Source organism: Notothenia coriiceps, unplaced genomic scaffold, assembly GCF_000735185.1.
Source record: "Notothenia coriiceps isolate Sejong01 unplaced genomic scaffold, NC01 NC01_scaffold00031603, whole genome shotgun sequence".
NCBI classification, from domain to species: Eukaryota; Metazoa; Chordata; class Actinopteri; order Perciformes; family Nototheniidae; genus Notothenia; species Notothenia coriiceps.
Genome location: NW_011364304.1, coordinates 42,960 through 68,105, shown reverse-complemented (window position 1 = coordinate 68,105; position 25,146 = coordinate 42,960). Strand labels below are relative to the sequence as shown.

The 25,146-nt window shown below is 41.2% G+C and overlaps 3 protein-coding genes across 3 annotated transcripts in view; all 3 read right to left on the bottom strand.

Moving 5' to 3' along the window:
- Positions 1–212: 212 nt before the first annotated feature.
- On the bottom strand, positions 213–6,528 carry mcrip2 (MAPK regulated corepressor interacting protein 2). The gene is made up of 5 exons (XM_010788115.1): positions 5,982–6,528; positions 5,825–5,894; positions 5,161–5,300; positions 3,354–3,440; positions 213–618 (listed from the first exon to the last, which is right to left on the bottom strand). The coding sequence occupies exons 1-5, from the start codon at positions 6,031–6,033 to the stop codon at positions 548–550; spliced, it is 420 nt and encodes a 139-aa protein (XP_010786417.1). The 5' UTR covers positions 6,034–6,528; the 3' UTR covers positions 213–547.
- Positions 6,529–8,307: 1,779 nt separating this feature from the next.
- Positions 8,308–11,927, bottom strand: LOC104960149 (glycerophosphodiester phosphodiesterase 1). The gene is made up of 6 exons (XM_010788114.1): positions 11,528–11,927; positions 10,345–10,520; positions 9,948–10,053; positions 9,608–9,700; positions 9,094–9,305; positions 8,308–8,522 (listed from the first exon to the last, which is right to left on the bottom strand). Exons 1-6 carry the CDS (start codon positions 11,786–11,788, stop codon positions 8,375–8,377), a joined length of 996 nt encoding a protein of 331 aa, XP_010786416.1. The 5' UTR covers positions 11,789–11,927; the 3' UTR covers positions 8,308–8,374.
- Positions 11,928–12,231: 304 nt separating this feature from the next.
- dnaaf5 (dynein axonemal assembly factor 5) overlaps positions 12,232–25,146 on the bottom strand; it is a 24,750-nt gene continuing 11,835 nt past the window's right edge. The window contains exons 2-6 of the mRNA XM_010788113.1: positions 20,947–21,094; positions 18,256–18,406; positions 16,528–16,684; positions 15,882–16,073; positions 12,232–12,766 (exon numbers count right to left, since the gene is read on the bottom strand). Coding sequence (XP_010786415.1) covers positions 12,621–12,766; positions 15,882–16,073; positions 16,528–16,684; positions 18,256–18,406; positions 20,947–21,062 — 762 coding nt within the window. The 5' untranslated portion in view covers positions 21,063–21,094 and the 3' untranslated portion in view covers positions 12,232–12,620. The remainder of the gene's footprint in view (positions 12,767–15,881; positions 16,074–16,527; positions 16,685–18,255; positions 18,407–20,946; positions 21,095–25,146) is intronic.

The window sequence follows — 25,146 nt, the reverse complement described above, 5'->3', positions numbered from 1 at the left end:
GAACTGGGTCAAACTAGAGTGTTTGTTGATGGTGTGTGAGCTGCAGATGTGACTTGTCAGGTCAAACATTGATTCTCAACAGGTTTCATTGATATTAAGGTATCATTAAATCTAATAAAAAAAGATTTACCCTGAGCATTTATGGAGCTGTTGACACTTTCCTCTGTTCGTAACCAATGTGACAAATGCATTCAAAGATTCCAAATACAGGACTACTTGAAAATACAACTTTACTGCATTTCAAACTAACATGACATATGAAAGATGAGAGGAACCTCAACTTCAAGATGTCCTCCTCCAGTCTTCAGTCTGTCGCAGACTGTACATTTGGAGACAGATGGATTGTAGGTAAAAGGCAAAAGTTCAAGAGAAGGGATTCTCTGTGGTGTCTTTGCAAGCGTCCCAGCGCTTTCAATCCATTTAAACCACTTCAGGGCATTTTGACCCGTCCCATCTGCCCAGGCGTCCTCTCTGTGAGTCGTCCTGCTTCAGGTCTCACCTCCTGACTCCTGACCGTCAGTCAAGATCAACAAATCCCAGAAGAGTGTCAGGAGAGCTTGTCTATATTAGCGAGGAAACGCTGGGCCCACCATTCATCCAGATCTAAAGGCACGAAATCTGGAGAACAAAAACATAAAACTGGTTAAAAGTCTGTTGGCAAAAAAGGTAATTACACCCTAAAACATCACCAGAAGGATTGTTGTCATCTCAATTACACATTTAAATCAGTCGAGTACAAATTAATACTATACTTCTGCTCATTTATCTTATTTTCTATACTTATTCTATTATCCTAGCACAAATAACTTCCACATTTACAAAAAGCTTAATCAGGAGTCATTATAGTGTAGAAATAAAGGAGACATGACATGAGTTTATTTGACAGTTCTTTTTGAAATGCCATTATAATTTCTCTTCTGACTTGACGCTAGTTAGAGTTGCGCCCTCCAGTGGTTAAAGTGATATATGCATCACTATGTTAAATTCATGGCTAAGAAACTGGTTATAAATATATATATATTTTTTTTTTATCTTAGTCTATTTTATATTACGTTTCTAAAACTCATTAGCTTAAACACCCATTATAACAGTTTTAGTCAAATACATCTTGGTGATAGATCACAGGGTGTTTCTCAATGTCAAGGAAGGATACTCCAGAGACTATTTCAAGGATGCTCCGTCATCGAGTCCCGCCGAAGGACTGTTCCAATGTCCAGGCTCCTTGGAATTCTACCGAGGCCGGCGTCCTTCGTAGCGAGAAATTCGAGGCTGCACATGTGTATCCTCCGCGGTCTTAAAATCCCCACAATGCTTTGCGCACGGACCAATTTCCCCAAATCTGTGGCGGAAAATGTAAGGCAGGGCCTCTATATGACGCACACCTGCACACTTGCTCGCCTGTTCCACTCTTCCTTTTCCGAATACCAGGAAGGATTCTTGCCTAACTTCCGAAGGAAGTGACTCGGAAGACATGTCCTACCAAGGAAGCGTCCTCGATATTGAGAAACACCCGCTGTAGCCTACCTGCCATCTTTAAGGGCGTTTTCTTATGACATGCCATTTTCTAAAGCAGGGGTTTTCAAAGTGTGGGTAGGTGAGCCTCCCCTCAGAGAACTAAGAACAGCCGCGCCCCCCTCCCAATTATTATTGCTGTATTATTATTATTATTGTTGTTGTTGCTATAATGCAGGGGTATTCAATTGCATTTCAAAGAGGTCCAGTAAGAGAAAATGTAATTAAATGCTCTGTTTTCGCTGTCTACCTTCCGCCATTTGAAATTACTCCGACTGTTTCTCTCCTCTTGTCTCGTCTCTGTGTGTGTGTGTTTGAATCTATCGTGCTGACTGCACCGATTTGATTGGCTGAGTAGCGTCACCTCCTTAAAACATTAAACAATAACTTTTTTAAACCTTTTTATTTTTATGTTTTAAACATATTGTATAAAACTCCCCCACTACTTGGACTATTCCTTGCACCCCTCTAGAATAAGCCCGAATGGTCTCAACCATATTGCATCAGTAACGTGCACTTGTTATTATAACAAGATCGCAAGGACGCTGGTAGCGATCGGAAAATTGAGTGTTGTTCAGTTTGTGTGTTGTGGAACATGCGTGTCCGTGCATGAAAATATACCACACACCCAATTACAATTGCATGTTCAATTCACTACCCTGGAAGTTAATACAGTTGTTAAAGTTGGAACAGCCTGTGGACAGCCGTTCTTCCTTGCATGTCAGTCGCCGACACCTTCTTACAGAGGACAGGCACATCTAGCTGCAGCACGACCCGTATATTTCCGCACGCCGTGTCCTCAAGACATTTTTTTTTTAACATTTTCAACATGGTGGATAAATCCTTATATGCTCCCGGTAACACACTGAACGTCAACTTTGCCTCCTTATTACACTCACCCCTACTTTAGTGGGAACAATGAGTCTGCGTCTTTGATGCACAGAGGAATAAACGCAGATCATCCTCTGGCTGCAGCCTTGACCGGTACTTGCTTTTGATCAAAGTCAATGCGGAAAAGCTGCACTCACACAGGTAGGTGGAGGTGAAGGGAATGAGCACTTTTACAGCCTTTTTGGCGAGGTGGGGGAACTCGGTCTCCACAGACAGCCACAAGTGGGCAAGTGTCACTTTACTCGTCTTTTTCTCGTTCTTTTGTGTCTCACGCTGCGCCTGCCCTGAAGCTCTCTGGCACCCCCCAGGGGAGGCGCGCCTCACACTTTGAAAACCGCTGTTCTAAAGCATAATATACCATGACTTGTTATGGTAAACTAGAGTTTACATTTTTAACTTTAATGCTTTTTATAAATATTATAATTACATTTTGTATATACTTGAGGGATAAACCATTTGTTGTACTTAATAATTGTTTTTTATTTCCATGACATAAATCTTATGTGTTTTTGATGTCATACAGTAAAAGTTAATAATTTCTTATGATATGCTATACTTCAATTCTTCATGACATACCGTGACTTTTTATGGAATACTTTACTTTTTGGTTTTTCTGACAAACTATATAGATCTTGGTGTTTGACCAACAAACAATGACATTCCTGCACAAGAAATACATCCTTGGTTGGCTGGCTGTCCCAAATACTATGTATATGTCCTGTAGGCTGTTATTGTAAAATATTAAGAATACTACTTCAAACAAACATCCTCCAAACACCTGTGCTACACATCCCGTAAACGTTGATGCTTATACATGAACATATTTGTTCATGAAAATCGTGCTTAATTCAGCTTTAACCAGTCAAATGTAAATGGATTCCCTGAAGGCATGAGCAGGAGAGGATGGCTTAGTTTGGATGACAGTGAGGAAGAGGAGCAGCTGTACTCACTTTTCACGTGTGGACTGGGACTGGTCTCTTTATAGTGGACTGCTGCCTGGGCCTCCTCTGGATCCTGCTGCACCACCTCCTGCCAGGCTGAAAACACAACCACTCAGTCAGTACAATAACAAATAAAAGATATGGAATACAATTAAAATAAAAACCTTTATTATCATTGCACAGAATTCAAAGATGGCGCGCTACTCCTGCAATTAAAAGTCACAGGAAAATCACAAAAACCAAACAACTGGAGCTCTACTATAGTAAGTACAAACAAAATACATGTAATGTTCACTGTTATAAGAGTCTTTGTTCCACTAGAATAAAGATAAGCATTGCATTCAGATTATTGTAATTATTACACTGGTATGAATGTAATTTCTTCCCTAGAATAAATGTGATTATTGGATAAAATCCATTAGGTATGCAATCAATAAAAAAGCAGTCATTATTGCAACTGATTCAATGCAAAATGTACAACTAATGCAATATGTTGAGGTAACATGCATACCATGTAATCATTAACTAGGTAATTCATTAATCACAAGTCATTTGGTAAAGCAGATTAAAAGATATCTTATCATTATCAAAGCAAAAATAAAAACTATCTTTAGTGTTAACTGTATGAAAACTACAGAGCCTGTACAGCAGCCAGGATTCAACATAATTCATTCAAAGTTATAGTATAAAGAATTTAAGTGGGTAAAGTTCAAATCTAAAACAACCCAGGGTCACACCCACAGCGTCAAACAAGTAAAGTCCACAAGGGCAACTTGTTCATAAACCTGTCACTCCTGGCACACGTTTGTTTTTCAAATAATGCAGCATGTGGACTGGTCACATGTTGTGTGTGTCTGTGTCTGTGTCTGTGTGTGTGTGTGTGTGTGTGTGTGTGTGTGTGTGTGTGTGTGTGTGTGTGTGTGTGTGTGTGTGTGTGTGTGTGTGTGTTATTGATTGTATCTCTGCTAGCTGCCTTTAGGTCATCACTTTCAGAAAACTTAACTGGTTAAGCTTATCATGTAGAGGTAATTTAAGAAAATAATTAATCAACCCTGAACAGGACTGTGTGTGTGTGTGTGTGTGTGTGCTGTGTGTGTGTGTGTGTGTTATGATTGTATCCTCTGCTAGCTGGCCTTTAAGTCATCACTTTCAGAAAACTTAACTGGTTAAGCCTTATCATGTTAGAGGTGAATTTAAGAAAATAATTAATCAACCCTGAACAGGAGGGGGGGGCTCCTTTGTGTCCTTGTCCGCTGGAAGACAAGGTTACTGAAGTTGTTTATGAGCTGCTGAGGCTGAGCTTCAACATTAGCTCCCAACAGGACATAAAGTGAGAGGTGCTGAGCCTCATGAAGTCTCCCTGACACTGAATGACTGTGAATGAATGTTAAAAAGAAGTGCACACTATGAAACTGGGTCAGTGTGTAGAGTTTCACCCAGACCAAATAAAACCATTCATCCTGTCTGATGCCTTTGTTTCATTCCTGAAAGCAGACAACGAGACTCTTCCCATGAGGGTATGGTGGGTGCTAGTTAGAGCCAAAACATGCTGTTTCTTCAGCACATGCTCCAGCGCGGGTCATATAGTAGCATATGTGGGTGTGAGAGCATTTCTCTGCTAGGTGCCTATCATGGCTATCAGTGTTGGGCAGCTGTTTGGGTGAGGCCTGGGAGGGGGGAGGTTAGCTTTTAATTTAAACACTTGATAGTAAAACAATGTCATTCAAAAAACTAGGGATGGGTGTCTGGATACAGTAAGACAATAACAAGTGTTGTCTCATCTTGTTTTTCCAGTAGCCTACAGGCAGTTCCTTACCGTTGTAGACAAATGTAACGTTTTCCTCGTGCGCAGGTGTGAATCTCTCTTCCTGCTGGTTGTCTGCAGGCAGAGCCAGAGCAGGCTGATGGTACTTCTTACCATTTGGCCGGTTGAAAACTATCTTTGGGGCAGGAAGGCTGTCAGGTAGGAGAAGAAAGACAATATGTCAGAATGTAGTCTGATACTTTTGCTGTGCAAATGCTGCATCAGCACTAGACAACATTTCTAAAGTGTCAGCCTTTTGGCCTGAAATCAAAAATGGTTGGTTGAGTGAGAGTCAGAGATTGCAACAGCTGAATCAAGGACCATGTGCGACCTTGACTTGCCACAAGGTCACACACAGACACACACACACACACACACCCCCCACACACACACACACACAATGGGTAGTTTTAAAGGCGTGAAAACAGCATGCAGACTGAGCCTTTGGGAAGCTACAGTGTGAAGGTGTGTGTTATAAATCATTCAGGCTGAAGATGAGACGCTGCTCGTCTCATGTTGATGACGTTTACTGCTGCCAGGACACAGTCATTCAATGATAGTACTTTAACCAAAACAATAAATCTTCTTAATAAACCATATATTTCAGATGTTCAAACGGGACCTATAAAAACAGCACTAGTAGCAGCATTATGGTGCGTTTTCACTATACACTTACTCAGGCATGCCCCAGGACGTTTGTTTGTGCTTGAAGTCGTTTATTTTGGTGTCAACCGGCTGCGTAGGTCCTGGAAATAAAAGTTTACATTTTATTTGAAATGGAAATACAATTGAATACAAGGGAAATGTGTGCAAGTTACAGTCCAGTGTCTTACCTGTCCGTCGCTGTGTGGCCAGTTTGCTGGGACCCCTTGTAATTGTGTACATCCTGCGCAGGAAAAGTCGCCTGTACGCTTTGAGTTTGGCACTTTGGAGAAAGAGTCCAGGAGGAGCAGGCGAGGAAAGACACTTTTCTTTCCACCAGGATCTGTCGATGTATAACAACTATGTTTGGGGGACCAAGTCGCTCCCCTGCTCAGCTGATCCGGGTAAATTCCTCTCACAAGATTTAAAGACAACAAATCCAGGCAGGAGAAATCTGACATGAGACTTCGCAGGAGGTTTTGTAATAACCACGCAGAATACACAACCTTGCGCCGTGCTCCTCTACCAGTATGTCCAGCAGCCGGGGTGCATTTCATCCAGCGACCCTCCCCTTCACACCTGCCTTCCCCCAGGCCGGACAATAAAACGTAACTCACTTTAATGCTGAAGTGTACTGCACTGCCACAATGTCACATAAGCTGAAACGGCGGCTGTCATTCATAAGACATTGACCCGTGCCGTAAGAGCGCACCACTTCTCTCTACGTCCTTACACGCCTCCCTCCGCGTTTTAAAGAGACAGTGTCCCCAAAATGGATGAAAGAAATATGTAACACTGACTTGAGACCAGTATGTTCAGCCCTTTGTGACTTATTTTAGCTCGTGGTAATGGTTATTAAAATGAGATCACTTGTATTAATCCCATGATGTTGGAATTTTTGTTATCTCTGATTCGCAAATTGCTTATTTTTTAACATGTTTAGTTGTGTCTGCTGTTTTGTTTAATTGTGCAAGCAATTACATTCTCAATCTCAAATATGACTTTACTAACTCTTATGTTGTGTTTTTTTGTGTTGTAGTCTTGTATAATGAGGAGGGGGATTATTAGTTATTTCACCTGATCAGAGTAAATTGCTTTTGTTTGCCTAAAAATATAGGGAAATCTAACACCAGGGCAGGGTTCTTTCTATGATGATGACCATCCTGGCCAAAGTTACAGAGGGGGTGCCAAATCTGGCAGCCATGACACTAGCTCTGCCAGATTTAGAAAGCCCCCTTTAACTGCTCCTTCATGTAGCCCCCATCTGCCCAACGTCTCTGTGTTTACAGTACACACAGGTGAAGCCAAGTGCAACCACATACAGCACACTCAACCATGTTTACAATGCAACCAAGCTTTACTATATACTGACTGAATTCATGGAAAGCTAAACTATGGGTTAACAAAGACGCACAGCTGGCCATTAACAGAAATTACATAAAAGTCTCACAAAATGACACATTTAAAACATTAAATAATTTAGTATTTAATAAGGCATTGTTGATTTACATTGTGAAGCTTTATTCAAGTTTCAAGCCTATGAAGATCTTTTTACAATATGACATTCTTTACACTGCAGGAAATAAAAGGCAGAGGAAAGTTTTTTTTTTTTTTAAACCTCTATGAAATGAATTTTCAAACACAAATATATAACAACATTACATATTTATTGCAACTAGGTCAGTTTCGGGCACAACTGTTATTCATAGTAAACATTTCTCAATGAATAGCAAAAAGTGTTCCTTCTCTGATGATTCATAATGAGAGTCTTAAAGACGTAACATCACACAAATAATGTTGGAGTTCATGTTAAATAATCTTTGCCTTGACATCTATACTCGCAGAATATAAGGATTCAGGTTCTAAACAATCAAGTATCATCATTCTTTAATATTAACAATATATTCTAGAGTTCATTATTAAATAAATATCATGATAGCAAGCAATGATATGATACATTACCAATATGTCTACAACTATGTACACTGGTCTCTTTAAAGCCTCTGAAAGATCAGCCCAGAATGGAACAAATATCTTTAAGGTTGTCTAATCCAAATCCCTGGTCCAGGAGAGCTAGTGGTATTGCTGCTGGTAGTAGGATATAGACAAGGTAGTATACAGCTGAGTTTGATTGTTTTGATGTGTCTGTAGATTTAAAAAGGGAAACTACCTGTATACCAGCTACAGTTAATAACATTTTCTTACCTCTACAGTAAATCTTATTTTTGGGTGGTTTGATTGCCACCATAAAGTTAGGTAGCACCAATTTTCTAGCTTGTAATTATCTTCACTTAGAGTATTTAAGTATGTTTTGTTCTTACAAAGGAGAAGGAAATGGTAAATGTTATTCTTTTGGCAATCATGAAGTTATTTGGGTCACTACGGCATTTCCAACTTCTTAGTTCATTAAGAAGATGTGGAAAGTGGAAAACACTTAATCATCCCTGTGTGTGTGTGTGTGTGTGTGTGTGTGTGTGTGTGTGTGTATGTGTATGTGTATGTGTATGTGTATGTGTGTGTGTTGTGTGTGTGTGTGTGTGTGTGTGTGTGTGTGTGTGTGTGTGTGTGTGTGTGTGTGTGTTTATCAGTATTGAGGATCAAAGTCTTCCAGCAGACTGTCGGTCAGGTATCCAATCTTCAGCATGTTTTGGTAGAAGTCTTTCTCCACAGCGGTGTTGACCGTCCAGCCCACCACCTCCACACCTCGCTCTGCCCAGTACTGAACGTAGTCCCTAAGAGAAAGAAGAAAGAGGAAACAAAAATACATATCAGTAAATACAAGGAACATTCCATAACCAGTAAAACAAAGTTGCATGTACTGTTAAGTGATCCTTTAAACAAGGCAGTGTCCTCTCATGACTTGGGATGACTTGATCATATCAACACCCAGTTTTTAATCAAACTCTTATCACATCAGCACAACCTTGAATCTCTATTTGAATGTTTTTCTGTTGCCATTTTATTATTTGCAAGTGACTAAAGGCTACAAGATGTTAATCACCTTTTGTTGGCAGAGAAGACTTTAATCATCTTGTGACCCATCAGATTGATGTTGGGAGCCCTTGCTGTGGTGGCTATTATAGTTTTAGCAGTGTTTTATATGTTGCTGTTTTGATTTATAATTTCCTATATGCCTAGGCGGACACCCAGCCATTGATTATGTCTGATTTTATAACAAAGCATTATAGACAGGAACATATTATAAAAAGATTCTTCTTAACATCCTGTAGGATTATCTTAAACCCCATGACTTGCTTCGTGACTGTGCCTTGTAACTATATAATTAAATAACATTTGACCTACAGTGAGATGTAGTCCTTCTGCATGAGGATGGCAGAGACACCGCAGAGTTTCCACAGTATGTGGTGGTGGGCCCAGTCCAACAAGATGTCCAGAACCCCCGTCCACACCTGACCCGAGATGGACAGGGACCGGGGGGCGCCGTCGGTAAAGCGGCTCAGTCTCCAAGGGCGGTGGATGAGAGCTGTGACCACGTTGGGGTCCGTCTGACGCATCTATGGGTAAAAAAAGTGTAAAAGTCAACACAATACAGTCAAAATGAGGAGGAGGGTGTGGCTCTTTTGGTACTTTTATTAAAATATGTGTGATGGTTCAGTTTAAAGCAGCAACAAACCAGAAAGCCATCTTTGGTGCCATTAATAGAAAATAAAATAGGAGTAATAATGTAAAGAAATAAAGTCAGTAAAAGAAAATGACAAAAAAGGACAATAATTATTCAAATACCTCAGGCAAATCAATAATCATTAAAACAGCTTTCTAAAGTCAATTTTAATTATTTGTGTTGATTATGTGTTACCTTGTAGATTACTTTTGGTTCAAAGGAAGAAACAATGCTGCTATTGTAAAGGGCAGGAAACTTCTTATACATCTCATGAAGCACTGACGCAGCCTGGAAAACAGGAAAACACATCACATTTCTACAAGCAGGAAAAAAAGGCATAAGTTGGTTCAGTTAAAGATAACTGAAATGAGGGCCTCTTAAAAGGATCAGCACGAAGGTAAATTAAAAGCAATCTGATTGGCCCTCTTTGCTGATTTCGGTTTAGTCAGCTATCGAGTAGGTCTATAAGCTATTATGAGCCACTCTATTGGTATAAATATATCCATATACTCAAGTCTTATATAATATTCACTACCTTATCAGGTTGACCTTTGACATTGAAGAAGATGGTGAGCTGTTGTCTGATGGATTCCTCCACTGCCTCCTGCAGAGTTGGGACCTTCTCTCCACTGTATTTGTCTCTGGAGAGGAAAGAAATCATGACAGGTTCTTAATTCAAAAGTGAGGTAAAGTTTCAGTGTATTACGCTTTCATGTTTTAAGTCTGTTTATTTTGCCCCTTTTTTTAGTCTTTACATTTTATGAGGAAAGACACTTTCTGAGAGGAAATAGATCACTCATAAAAACTATATTTCTGCAACTCAAACTTTATAGTATGAATGTAATACATAAAGTATGTAATCCCTGTGCATGTAGTCCTTCTTTATCTAAGATTTAAATCACACCATTAACAAATGATATAATGCAGCATACCTCAGCCTGTGACGAACAGCAGCATCTAGTCTCTTAAGCTGGGCCAGCTGCAGTTTGCTAACTGGTCCAGAGCCGTTGGTGGTGCGGTCCACCGTCTCATCGTGCATGAGGACGGGCACCCCCTCTGCCGTGAAGCTCAGGTCCAGCTCCACGCCAGTGGCCCCGTTCCTACTGGCCTAAAGCAGGACAATACCAGGTGGAAAATTACACAAAAAGACAGCTTTGATAGTGTAAATTATTGTAGTTTAAGTGCTTATTTTTTAAATTAATATTTTTGTGAAAATTCAGCAGTTTTTAATTGAGTGAAGACTTAATTATTCTTGAAAGCTTTCATCTTATGTGACCGCATGACTCCAAATCAATGCTCTGAATCGTAGCTTTTGTAAAGATTTGAGACTCTTCGATAAAGCAGTAGGCTACAATACATACAGTATTCAAAGAAAAATATAACTAAACACTAAAATCATATCAAAAGAAAAGCCTCATACTTGTCCATTGTGGTAATATAAATATGCATTTAATTGGTCTTGTTTGGTCACAAGACATGAAAGCTATATATATTTAGCCATGCCTGTCACTAATATTCAGGAGTCAGCAGGTAGTGGAAATAACATTGGTTTTGTGTAATTCAAAAGGTGATTTACTGAGTATCTCTAAGTGATGCCCTGTAATTAAGAGTGAAGGCTCGGATATGAGGTAACCATCCTCTGCCTGTATAGACAATATCACATATCAAACTTCACTGCGGTGCATGCAGGACAGTAAAGAGCACAACAAGCAAGCCGACTCAGCAACTTCAGTATGTAACAAACATGGAGAAATAATTGTGTGTAGAAATAAAAAGAGTGTGAGTGAATGGCATTAACAAATGTTCAAGGGTAAGCTACTGATCTGATAGAAACTGAACCAGCAGCAGATGTGGTGCTCTGCTTACAATGCTTCAAGCCAACTCACGACATTCAAAGCCTGAGCAGTCCATACATAAATCGTTCAAATGGAATTGACTATATTATTTCGGGGACTGTAATACTATATTGCTACATCTAATTGGACTAGCTATTATGCAATTCTGTGTTATTATATATTTGTAGCCATCATTTATCTAGCCTAGTATGCTACTTTTGCTCTGTTAAACATGCATAGATCTATGTTTCCAGCTAAACACATGACAGATGCATGAGACCTCTCTGATCGCCGCCAAGGTGTTCTCCGGAGCATCATGGCTGCCCCCGCGGTGCGCCACCACCAAGACCCCGCCTGATGGAGCCCCGGGCCGGAGGACACGGCCGGCCTGGTCCGCCGGCACCGGAGGAAACCGGAACATCACCATGAAGACGTAGAGGAAAGCGGTGATGAGAGAGGCCCCCGTGGCGCTCCGCGTGCCCAACACCACGAGCAGAAACAACGCCGAGAAATACACCACCTCATCCCCGATCTGCAGCATCTTAAACGGTATTATGTCACGAACCGTACGTTGGAAGACCCGTCGTTTCAAGCCGTTGTTCTGCCGGTAGCACTCACATGGTGCAGGCAAGCAGATCACACAGGCACGCACACACACGCACGCGCACAGACACACACATTTCACTTATTGATGGTGCAGAGGATGTATGGGACATGGGAGGAAGGAGGAGAGGGTGGCAAGTCTATCTGAAGTTTGAAAAATAAAATATAGATACAAACATATTTAGGTCAGAGCATTCCAAATAAAAATGGAACTAGCCCATTGCCATGTGATGCAACTAATAAAAGGTGAAGTGACTTTACGAGAACTATGTAAAAATACTGGTTTTCACAATGTCTACAGGACCTAAAACCATTATTATTTTTAGATAGTTTTAAAAGATATTGACATACTATTTAAGAATATCATTTCATTTATTTATTTTAAAGACAACAATCACAACTTGCTGAGAGTTTGGGTTCAGGAAGGCACAAAGAAGACTCATCAGTACATTAATAACACATTTAAACACACTGGGTTTGTCTTCCTTAAAACTGTACATAGGAACAGACTCAAGAAGAAGAAGAATGAAAGCAAAACAACTCTTCTTTAACAAATTGAGAAGGAGACATTCTGAATTAAAAGAGGAACCAGAGATCACCTACTCACCCCATGAGGAATGATACATTTAAGGCCAATACACATCAGGTAATGTTAAGGGTATCAAGTCTTTAAGAAAAAAATGCACCATCATATTATTTCCAGCATGTTGTTATAGGTTCATAAATGGTTCAAAATGTGAGGAGAACATTTTTTTTTGAAGTAAGGCACATTAATCTGCTCCTGCCCCTGCTGGCAGAGAGCTGATGTGCTGGAGCAGCTGGTCGCAGTAGAGAGGACTCCGCTGTTTGTCTCTCACCGCCTCCGCCTCCCTTTGCAGAAGTGACGGATGGACTGAGCTACCTTTCTTCAGGATCTCTGGACAAACAAACAGAAACAAAACCAAACACAAAAAGGACAGGAGTTAAAAAATGTTTACACAAACAAAGGAATACTCATTATTCTGTAACATGATCTTCAATTGAAAATCCTTTAAGCCTAATTCTTCATGGGAGAGTTAGTTTACAACCAACGATGGGGATCTCCGGTGAATGAAAGGGCTTGATGGTCATATCCTGACTCCATGTCCTGTTTTTACTTCTTCCATGTTGGTATTGACCATCAATGAGGTACATTTATCTCCTTAAAACAGGGGCGGAAGAGTTTATATAACATTTTAATGCACTTATTCAAATTCAGGCACAATAAAATCATGTTTACTTTGAATGTTAAATTAAGTTTTTTCGTTTTAACCTGGTACAAGTAAATGTCTTAACTTGATATTATTAGTAAAAAAGTTTTAAAAAAAAGGTGTCAGTGCACCAGCAGATGGCAGTAATGAACTACAGTACACAAGTCACACAATGCAGATGCACTTTCCTTCCACTTGAAGGCAATAATCATCTGTTCAAAAATGTTCCTCCGGCTGTTCCCACACCTTCTGCTGATTTTCTCGAGTATATTGAATTACGTGAACGCTGTCAAGAGGTAAATGCTTCCGAAACCACAATGCAGAAGTGCTGTCCCAGTGGTGACATGCCGCCACTCAGGATGACTTAGCTCATGTAAACTCATCATCTGATACCCGCCTCTGTTCTTCAAGGCGATGGAGGGGATTTTAGCTTTTGTGTATACTGTACTCAGAGGGGATAGAGGTGGGGTGGCGGGACTTTGAATACGAGGAGAACAATGAGGACTTGTGAGAAGTGAGTTATACCCGTGCCAACTGTGTCTGTGTGACTGAGCAGGTAGCAGCCGGGCTGCCAGGATGGTGGGATTATCAGGGTGGAGAGTGAGAGAAGGAGGGAGGAGATGTCAGGACATGCTGCACACATCAAGCCACTTTACAGATATGCGTTTGAAATTCAAGAAGCGTTAGAATAGGATCAACTATTAAGAGGAACAAAGACACAGAGAGGGGGGGGAGGAACAAAAAAATCTTCAAACAGAGCCATGCATGAGAGTGAGGAATGCTTCCATATTTGCGGCACAGGCGGTTAAGGGTGCTGTCAGATGCACACGATCACTCAGCAAGATGTGAGGTCATCTTATTTCACAAAGAGACTCTGAGCTGTCAGCAGCCGGTACAATGGCTCAGATATCTTTTCACTGTTAGGGCTTGATGTGCTGAAACACTTCCAGAGGCTGCTGAAGTATTCTGCCCCGAGTGGTTTTTTAAAAGAAAATCCTGAAAAAGCACCTGAACATTACGGAAAATCACTCGGTACAAGAAATACACAGCCTTTGTCTGTGGGCGAAGGCGTCTCATAAAGTTGATCTACTATGTGTTTTTCTACCAACAGTAGTCAAAGTAACCGTCATTTTGATAACCAATGGCTATAAAAAAGATTCCTTAAAAATGCTTTCAAAGCGGTTTTGCGGGGCCAGAGTCCGTAGCTGCAGCTGGTAAATGTGTGTGAATGATTTCTCCTCACTTTTTTTTTTTCTTTCCCTCTATCACTAGCCATATGAAGATGAGAGACCCTGTAGAGAGGCCTCTTTGGACTGGCTAAGGCATCAGTGTCACCTGCACTGTGTCAGAAGTAATGACAGCTAACATCCATGAGAGAGGGAGAGAGTGGAAGTCCAGAGGAGCTGAGCACCGGTTACACACTTCCGAAAAAGCCAATAAGACTTTCCATTGATTCCTCAATAAAAACACAGCTACGGGTCTGTCTGAAAACACTGGGAATGAGATCAACAAGTTCGAAGTATGGATAAAAGACAAAGGGATTGAGCAGGATGGGCGTGAGGAAAGATTTGGAAAGGCGGCGAGGGGAAGGGGGATCCCCATGTGGTTTCCATTAGGCGGGACTGTTCTGTGTTTAAAGGAGACTCTGGTAGGGGAGGCAGAGGTTTGCCACACACACATCTGAGTCTACACCAGGTGAACTGGCAAAGGAGTTAATAATATATCAGAGCTCACATATTAACCTGTGAAGTGTCTCCTTTATATACTTTATACAAGAAGTCGACATGATGTCACCTATAGGTTTGTATACTACTGTTTTGAAGTCTTAAGTTTGGCCTTCTTGACTTGAAACTGGATATTGAGACCATAAACCTACAGAAAATATTTTCACGGAGGTAATAAATCAGCTGAGAAGTAGGGCCATTTTTCTCAAACTTCTATGCAACTGGACTTCTTCATACGGGAGTTGCCATGTTAGCTATTTGAAAAAAAATGCAGATTGAAGGCACTTGTTTTTTCACTTTTCCGACCTGTAGGTGATGTCCAATCCGTGTATGTATCCGTCTATGGTGTCTCTGAGGTGGGTGCTAATCCTAATCTGGATCTTGTGTTTCACGTTTGAGGCCAACCTCCTGCTTGTAAGGGCTTGCTTTGGAAAGAAGAATTGCTGAAGCTGCTTTGGTGATAAATGGTGTAGAAAGCAAGGATAACAGTGCTCTTTTGAAATAAAGTACAGGGGGGGATCTGCTGGCAGCGAGCCAGGCAATCATCTAGTGTTTGATAGAGGATACCCCTTATTCCTCTCATCATCTGTGAGCCTCTTGGAAACAGCAGGCTGGTCTGCGGATCATCATGGCTAAGGCTTTCATGGTGACCTCACCTTCACAATTATGACTGTCTGTACTTCCTGCAACGCTTATCAGATGATCACGGTCATAATCGTTTCAAGTCATTTACAGTATATTCACATGAGTTTGTTATCTTGACAATCTCTCCTTATTCTTATCAGCATTGGTATCAAGGATTGTCAACAGCGCATTAAAGGACAAAAGAAAAAGAGCTGGCTTTCTTTGTCATGAGTCATGGTTGTCATCAACATGTTTGAAATCATAAAGAGTAGAAGGAGAATCTGTGGTACTCCCACAGAGAGAAAATATGGAAAAAGGAACGTTTGTGTCCACTTTTAAAAAGACCCACACTCTTATCTCTCATGTGTATAATCTTCTGTTAGGCTACCATCATGCCCAACACTCCACCCTCATATCTGAGGTTGCAGGATTAAAACACCCCTCCCAGTCTCACCGAGCACTTGGCCCTGCACCGAGTCGTCGGGGTCGTCGAGGTACAGGAGGAGCTGCTGGAAGAGGAGCTGCAGATGAGCAGCATAGAGCTCGGGGGGGTAGTCTTTGGTCAGGCTGGAGAGCCACAGCCCGAGGGCCTGCAGGGCCACGCTGCGCACCTCCTCACTGCTGTCGTCCAGACGCTTCAGCAGCACTGTGGGAAAACACCACCACACAACAAAACGTCTCAAAAACTTTCGTCTATTAAAGGTTCCCTATTATCCTGTTTTTCATCAATATATTATAGGTCTCAGTTATATAAAAAACATGTCTCTGAAGTGTTTGGATCCAAACACCAAACAGATCATTGCAGCATCCCATAAACCCCTCTGTTTCAGCCCTATTTCAAAAGTGCTGATTCTGGGAATGTTACTTTAGATGAAAAATAAGGAGCCACTCCCAACACAGCGGAGACACATGTTTATGTATAAAAGACATGAAAAAGTGGATTTTGCATAATAGGCGACCTTTAAGTGGGTAAATTGCTTTAGTTCTAACGTCATTATAACCATTGTTATAATATTATACATATGTACATTAATTGTGATGTAATCTACAGCATTTTTTGCAAAGTGTAAATGTCAGTGTTAAGTGTGTTCTGCACCCACCGGGGTAGATCTTGTTGAGGGCCTCAGGGTGCAGACTGGCTCCTATAAGTCGGAGTATGGTGGAAAGGGAGCGACAGGCCAGCAGCCGGGCCATCTGAGAGTCCTCCTCCAGGGCCGACAACACCTGGGGACTCACCTTCTCCTCCAGACACAGCAGCTGCACACAGGAAAGGCCCAGACCAGCATACAGATCAATAATGGCAAGCTCAAAGTACAAATAATACAATTATATTATATGTATGAAATTAATTCAACAGTTAAAAAGGTGTTTTTGTGCAAAGTTTGTTATTGTGAAGATTTCCCTAATGGTAAATGGAAACTGACTGGAGTGATTGCTTTGAGACATTTTGGTCAGGACTACTTCCTTTGAGTTCCAAAACCCTCTCAAATGTTTCTTCTTTCCAGTTCTTTGCACCCCTCAGTTGTCAACAATGAGAAGTAGCAAAGACAAGGCTAGTTAGTGAAAGCAAAAAAACATCCTTCGGAAAGATTAACAGTTTCCACACACTTATTTTTATTATTCCTTTTTGGATTTATGGGAATTTTGGTTCCAAAGTGAAATATCACTCAAAGATGACAGATCAGCTCTGAATCAGTTTATAAAGACACACGGGCATGGAGCCCATCATCAGATGTCGAGTGCAGACCGATGTTTTCATCACACCAACAGATGAGAAGCAGAGGAAATGGACAAACAAGGTGAAATGACTGCTAGCTAATGGCAAAACCCTCTGTCATCCTGCCTGTTTGCTATCGAAACCACGCAAAACAGTAAAAAAGGGATTGAGGGGAGAGGGAAAGAATGAGACAGAAACAGGAGGAACATTTGGCAGAGGAGTTATCCGGCATTACATCAGTGATGAGGGTGCCAAGTGTAACTGGAGCTACTAATTGTTATCACAGGGAGTAGTGAGCAAACACTGTCCTTCTAAATGAAAAAGCTGTTTGACTTCCTGTGGAAATACACACATGCTGATGATTATGTCACCTCTGCTTTAACCACATTTTGAACCCCAACTCGGAGAGGAACACAGCCCTGTCACCCCTTTTCCAGATGTTCTATTCTTATGAAGACGTTCGGGTGCCATTAGATGGTACAAACGTGATCGCACACCCAAACACCTGCTCATGTTGTCCCCCAGCTATTTGCTTAACCTTGTAGTTAAAGACGTGTGAAAAGAAGCGGAGTGTGAGCCGGTGATAACTGGTCATTCAGCCAGATGTGCGTGTGCTAGCTCACATACTGGAACTGGGCACATGCTCCGGCAGGCAGGTGCAAGAGCATATCTCGGTGATAGTTTCTACGAACAACCGGAGCCCAGAACAGTGGAAGCATTGTTCCTGGGGGACAAAGGTATGTGAACCTGCTAGCCCCCGCGTACACCTGCTACCTGCCGCGGCCAACTCCTTCAGCCAAGGAGAGAAAGATGGCTGACGATATACTTTCCCAAATGGCCAAGTGGGACCATCTATTTTCATGTGAAATGGACAAAACAGAGAATTTGAAGTAAATGTCAACTCCCTGTGGGTTAAAAGAATGCCTTTCCAGCTGGGTCAATGAAAGTGTTTCTGCAGATTGGAGATCAGTAGTGCGTTTTTTTTTCTGGAGACCTTTCGTATACTGTGTTAGCTTTCAATGCTCATGGGTCCCTTTGCATTGCACAGGTGGAAACAAATGTAACCCCTGTGTGTCATGTTTAGATTTGCACACGTCCTCTGTGTGTGTACCTGTCCAGGTGCGATGGCCCCTCCATGCAGCAGGGCCAGCAGACAGCTGAGGGCAGAGGTGCGGACGGCAGCTGCAGAACGGCCTGCCCGCCACACCAGGTTAGGAAGCAAGACGTCACACAGGAACTTCTCTGCCTCGTCACGGAAATGCCTGGGAAGAGGGCAGAGAGTAAAGTATGGAGACAGAACATCGCAGAGGAAGACGTTTCCATTCCTGTGTGTATTTCATATGGAGGTACAGTATATTAGCATTTCTATATTTTTTAACAGCTAGCAAACAATGCTGCCCATTTTGAGGACACGCTAACGATAATAGCTGTTGGGAATGCTACTACAACAAAAAGGGCTATACCAAGCTCATGTTCCCACACTTGATGTACAGCAGAAGGATGAGCGGGGGGGGGCAGGAGGAGAAGCAGGAGGCGAGGAGTGCAACATCTGGGTGTCTGCCTTTCCCTTCTCTCTGTTTTCCATGCTGGCTTAAGCACTCTGACATTCTCTCACACACTAGCAGACTGGCCTTTTGCTCCAAACCAACTCTTGTAGATGCCTCTCGCCTCTGGCTGTTCAGCTGGTGTCACGACTAACTTCTCATGACATTGAATGAAATGTGCTGTATTGCTTCAGTGCCAGTAGAGGGAGACAGCGTGCCACTAACGCATCCAGGACCAAGGACCATGCACTGCTAGCTCAGTTTTTTCATTTTGACAGGTGATGAAAGCTCATCACGAAGGAGGCCGGGAGATGGAAAGACATTTTTTCCACAAAGGAGGGATGATGTGCAAAGGAAAAAAAGACACTTGTCTGTCTATGCATACACGCAGTTTAATACGTTTATGTTTGACACAGTATTTCATTTAGTAACATTTGTTAGGCAACACTGGAATGCAGTTCATTACTCTGAACATCAGCTTGATTATTTCATTGATGATTATCCACACATTAGCATTATACTTATTTTATTACCATTGTGATTATATTTTATACTACAGGGTCTAGCTTTTAAGGCCTTATAAAAGAATAGTGGTAATCTCATTTGATTTAAGTTATAAATAATTTACAGAACTAGCAGTTTTCTTGTTTTATGTCTTGAAAGCTGAAATTAAGACTAAAGACGGGTGCCTGATGCAGTTCACACGTGCATGAAAGCACACGCTCTATTATTTTTGCCCACCACATCTTAGGGAAAGAGGATGAACTGTCATTTCTTACACCTTCTACTTACATTTCACATCCAGCTTTTTAATCACAGCACACAAATCCACATAAAACAAAGACATTATGTGTGTGTGTGTGTGTGTGTGTGTGTGTGTGTGTGTGTGTGTGTGTGTGTGTGTGTGTGTGTGTGTGTGTATGAAAGGCACACACTTTCCCTTTCTGCTTGTTATATATTGGAACTGTCATTATGACATTTTGGTTGTAGAACAAAGAGAAGAGGTTTTCTCTATAACTATCACTGTCGTCTTGATGACATATAGTGTGTGTGTGTGTGTGTGCGCCATAAATCATGAATGGAGGGATAAGAGGAGTATGAATGGAAATATTATGGCAGACCGCACAGCCCCACATACTGTCAGTTAAGCATTTGTTTGAAACCTTTTGAAGGTGTAACATGATTTCTGTCTGCTGATGGTCCTGTGAGCACCGGAGATATATCTGAGGAACGAGAGAAGCAGTTAGCAGCACAGGTGGGCGCACTGAGAGTGAGGAAGAGACAGAGGCTCCTTTTGTCTAACGGTCACATTTATGGATAAAATAACCTGATGAAAGCTGAACAAAGTTCCAATTTCCACGTTTTTGGCAAAGGTGGCAAAATGTTCTGTTTATGCAACATTTTTCGCTGACAGGTTATTATTTTGTCTTATATTCTTTACACTGCCGCCAGACTCATGCCAACATCTATCCCTTACATTCACCGTTGGAAACACCTACGAGTCCTTACAGACCCCTTGGCTGAAGGCTAAGCGTTAGTTACACACTGCACAGATGTCTCCATGGAAACAAAATGGACAAGGTTTGTCTTTCTGATGGACAGCAGCAGCTGGAAAGGGCCTCAGGCTTAATGCATTCCCTCAGATTAGAGCTCTGAGTCCAGCCTGAAAGCTGCACAGCTGAGGGATCGAAGGACCCTGAACGGTGAGGGGGGGGGCGCAGTCAGAAAGACCCCAAAGACGGGAGCTCCTCTCTGGGTGTCAGACTTCACGCCTATCCTTTGTCATTAATTAGCCAATAAACATTTAAAGATGTTACTAAATCACCAAGGAACAATTCAGACATAAATTGCCTTTGGTATGATTCAAGTATGCTGGAAAGAAAAAAACCATATTTTGAGTTACTGTAACCAATACTCCCAGATGAACCATGTTAACTCAAATGGGACTTCATACATTTAGTGAGTTCATCTATCTTATGACCCTGAATCAACCACCAGTCCTAAAGAAGGTGAGAGTAACAATGACCTCAGGCTCTGATTATGGTTACTTGTGGCTGAGGTGCTAACTTGCAGGTTAATGTGAGGTCAGTTCTAAAAATATGACTTATAACGATGACTTGGAAAACTGGAGACTAGTAAAACCCAAACAAATTAAGCCCAATGTGACCTCAAGTGATGACTAACTAGGACAAGTCAGCTGCTGTGTGTGTGAGACTTTGTTTAAGATCATTTGCTCTGTGTGTATGTGCACCACTCACCCCTGGGAATCCAGTGTGTTTGTTGCATCTAGTAGCAACTTAGCAAGCATTGTGAAGATGGTCATCCTCATCTCTATGTCTCTGTCTGGTTGAAGGCAGCAGCACAGCAGAGGCATCAACTGGCTCACAAACTCCCCAATCACTGGACCTATAACAGACAAACAGTTGTATGTTACTACTATGGCAAAAGATTGGTTTGGCATTGTTTGCCATTATTGTAAAGTTTACAGTATAGAAACAGAATTAAAATATGGAACCATTGAGTCACTGAAACGCCAACTCTAGCAGTGTTTGGACCTTCTTTGTTTAGACAGAATTCATACAGTAACTCCTTATTTCAGGATAACCATTTCATTCTTATTACACACTAAATACGTTCCTTTCCTGAGCAAAGACTCTATATTGTATGCCTTTCCTTAATTCTTCGTCATCCAGACCAACTATATTGCTAAACAATAAAAAGCTTGAAGGGACAAAAGACTGTTTTTATGTTCATCACTGACCAGAGGGCTTCAGTTATTAAGAGATGGATGAGGAGACAGTGACACAGCGCTCGGAGGAAATGACACATAAAAAGGCCTTTGTGTGACAAAGTGTTTTCTATACAAGTGTATTTTACAGGAAAAACCTGAAACTCACTATGAAAGTATTCCCAGCTACACACACACACACACACACACACACACACACACACACACACACACACACACACACACACACACACACACACACACACACACACACACACACACACATATCTCGCACACACACACACACACACACACACACACACACACACACACACACACACACACACACATATATTTAGGCCAAGCTCATCCTGCAGACAACACTCCCCACTTGTGTTTCCCCTCAGTCTGCACTGTTTTCCTCCCCTCTTCACGAATCAGATAAAAGCATGCATGCTCAGTGGATGATGAAAGCATCCTCTAAATGTCACTTGCCCAATGTTTTTGTGTCGCATGCAGTTGAATTTAGACCCTTCAGTGCTGCGATACTGGGCTGTTAAACCAAATCATGTTGACACACAGAACATCACCCCAGATTACATTCCTCCATGTGGAAATGTCATATCTGTTTCAGTAGTGAATTATTCATCTGACCTCGGCTGCTTTACTGTCACTGTGTTCTACAAGTTGTTGAATGAATCAGCATCTGTAACGAGCATTTTTAGAATTCAGACATTATAGGTAAAAAGGTTTACTGGTCAATTTTTATAGGATTTGGCTGTTATGCTTCCATGACATGTCTCTTTTTAGACTAGTGGAAATAAAACATCTTAAGTGTTTATTTTTCTCTTTACGTCTGTAGAGTTATTCTACTTTCACCACAAGTTGGCACAAGATAATCCTCATACTCTGGTGAAACTTTGTTTCTTATTGTAAGTTATTAGCTGCTGATGTTCTGATGCTATTAGTTTAATTGAATTATCAAAAAAAAAGACTCATAACATGAGCAAAAATCTCTACTTCAGTTAAATATTTCAAACGTTTCCACTTTAATTATCTATATTGTTAAGTGTTGAACCTGTATTTATCCAATTTTAGGATTTATCTTCCTTAAATGTATGCAAATCAGTATTTCTCTTAATAAGAAAATAAATAGTTTTACTTTTTTCACCTGTAGTTTTGAACAGGATACTTTAAATGTCAGGTGTTCAAGTGGTATTCTTCATTCAGTTTGCTGCGTTTCCCTCCATACGTTTCTAAGAAAAAATGAAAGTCAATAAAAACCCAATTAAACTCTCCTACAAAAGAAAATAAATGATAAAACACATTTCCTGAAGCTACACTTGGAGCTGACATTAGGAGGGCCCACTGTGGGTTGTTGACAAGAAGAAATTCCCTCTTAATTATTAACCGTTTAACATCACAGCTCATAAAAGCTGTTACATGATCGATTTACTGGCACCGTTAATCTTAAGGATGATGATAATGTCATAATTAGTGCTGTAACATAATCAAGCATCTTGTCATCAATATAGGCCTACAGTAGTAAAGCTCATGTAGACACTGAATACCTATACATTCATTTGTTTTGACTGGTTCAAACTGCGCGGTGATATGAGCCTTGCAGTTATGTTCTGCACGTGGTGATAGATATCACTGCTTTTAATACAGTAAACTCATGCTACTCTGAAAACACAGCGACCGGGTGTTTACGAGCACTGTTTCACTCAAATCTCATCTGTATCCGTGAATTTGGAAGAACACTGCACAGGCGCTTCCATCTCTACGTTTCCGCATTTGTTCAGCTCTTTTCTTTTATTAAGCGTACGAGCTGGTTCCCAGTCGATCATGTTGACGGTAGTGTAGATTTCGATTGATTGCATCAGTCACTATGGGGCTATTCTGGAGCTGGTGACTCTGAGGTCTCCCTCTCCCTCTCTGCGACTCTCTGACAGAAGCTGTTGTTGAATGGAAGAGTGGCCTCTTTCAGTGTGGGTGTCCCCTCGGGGCCGACTGGGAGAGATAATCAGACAGGACAGTTACAGACAGACAGGCAGACAGACAGATGCACTGGACTCTTGTTGTTTCTCCTAAATCAGGCCAGAGCACATTTGGGAGAGTTTTAGATGAGTATTTTTTATTTTACACAAGTTATGGATTCACTTTTGTAACCATTGTTTTATTATTATCCCCTTATTTTTCCCTCAAAAACAATAAAGGGTTTAAATGCTGCTAACATTGTCTGTTAATCAGTGGAACACAGCAAGTCAACCTTTGCTATAATCTAAAGAGTAGGCCTAAAACATGTAATCCCCCTTTAGATTAGATTAAATGAGATTAGATGAGATTAAAATCATTTGTATTGGCTCCTGCATTACAAAGTCACAGGACAATAAATTAAATAGAGCTAAGCATTATGCTTAAATAACAAAAGTTTCAAAATATTACCCTTAACCTTATTCCTTACCCTATACGGCACACATACGGTTAGTTAGTGAGTTAGGTACATAAATTGCATACAAATCTTTCAAACCTTTTTTTCATACATTTCCCTCTGCCACTAAAGTCTCTCTTCCTATAACCCAACTTTAGTTTTTCATCATCCATCCACAAGAACTCATCAGAAAAAGATAAATTATTTTAATAAACACAATATCCGTTAAAGGGGCCCTATTCATTTTCAGGTTCACATTTGTATTTTGTGCCTCTACTGTGACATGTTTACACGTTTTAATGTTATAAAAGTTCTTTATTTTTGTCTTACTGCCTGTGGTGCAGCACCTCTTTTCACCCTCTGTCCGAAACCAGAGCACAGTCTGCTCTGATTGGTTAAGTGGCTGGCTCTGTTGTGGTCAGTCAACTGCATAGTGATGTCCCGCCAATTATCCAATCGCAATGTGTTGGATCGCTAGCCAATAGAAGCGCAAGTGTTACATAGCGAGGTCACTATGTCAAGGAAGTAAATAAAGGAGTCCAATCGAGGCGTTTCAGGCGGGGTTATTCAACATTAAATAACATTAAATAAAACAATTAATATAATTCATCTTCAATCACTTAAATAACATAAGATGCAAAGTATTTTCTCTTGAGGGATCCCAAAACATGTATTTTCCGTTGCTAATGTAGCATACTTTGTGTACCCAAAGATATTTGTAGTATGTTATTCCCCAACTTGCTTTAAAAATATATAATTTCTGATGTCACTATAATCAACAACTCAGTATTTTTCAGATTTCACTCCAAACAAACTTATCTCATATTGATAAAAAGTAGCAAACTCATGTTTCAAAAGACTACGTGATCATAACCGGCCTCATCTGTGGAAGTTTCGATCACAACAATTCTGAGTGCACCTGTGTGTGTACATGGGTGTGTGTGTATGGACTGGAGAGAGAGAGAGAGACGTAGAATTGAGGGCAGAGAGAGACAGACAGAAGAAGGGACAGACAGGTTTGTCCTGGCTTGGGTTGGGCAGGTCAGTGCAGCAGCAGCATTTGATTGTAAATAAGAGAGGAGTCAGTTCACACGCCGATCAAGTGACTGCCGGGAACAAGCGAGCCATTTGAATCAGGTGGCTATCTCCCTATCTGAGAGATCAGAGCCCTGTCACCCCCCCACCCCCCTCCTCCCTCTGCTCTCGTCATTGTGTGTTGCGCAGTAAAGGGACACACACACACACACACACACACACACACACACACGCACACTCACACACACACACACACACACA

Excerpts from the sequence above, each read along its gene's own strand:
- LOC104960149 (XM_010788114.1), bottom strand. The coding sequence starts at position 11,788 with ATGCTGCAGATCGGGGATGAGGTGGTGTATTTCTCGGCGTTGTTTCTG. Across the intron at positions 10,521-11,527 it reads CCTTGGCGGCGATCAGAGAG|GCCAGTAGGAACGGGGCCAC; the intron begins GTCTCATGCATC and ends GTCCTGCTTTAG. Across the intron at positions 8,523-9,093 it reads CAGAAGGACTACATCTCACT|GGACTACGTTCAGTACTGGG; the intron begins GTAGGTCAAATG and ends TCTTTCTCTTAG.
- mcrip2 (XM_010788115.1), bottom strand. The coding sequence starts at position 6,033 with ATGTACACAATTACAAGGGGTCCCAGCAAACTGGCCACACAGCGACGG. Across the intron at positions 5,895-5,981 it reads GGCCACACAGCGACGGACAG|GACCTACGCAGCCGGTTGAC; the intron begins GTAAGACACTGG and ends TTTTATTTCCAG. Across the intron at positions 5,301-5,824 it reads ACGTCCTGGGGCATGCCTGA|CCTTCCTGCCCCAAAGATAG; the intron begins GTAAGTGTATAG and ends CCTACCTGACAG.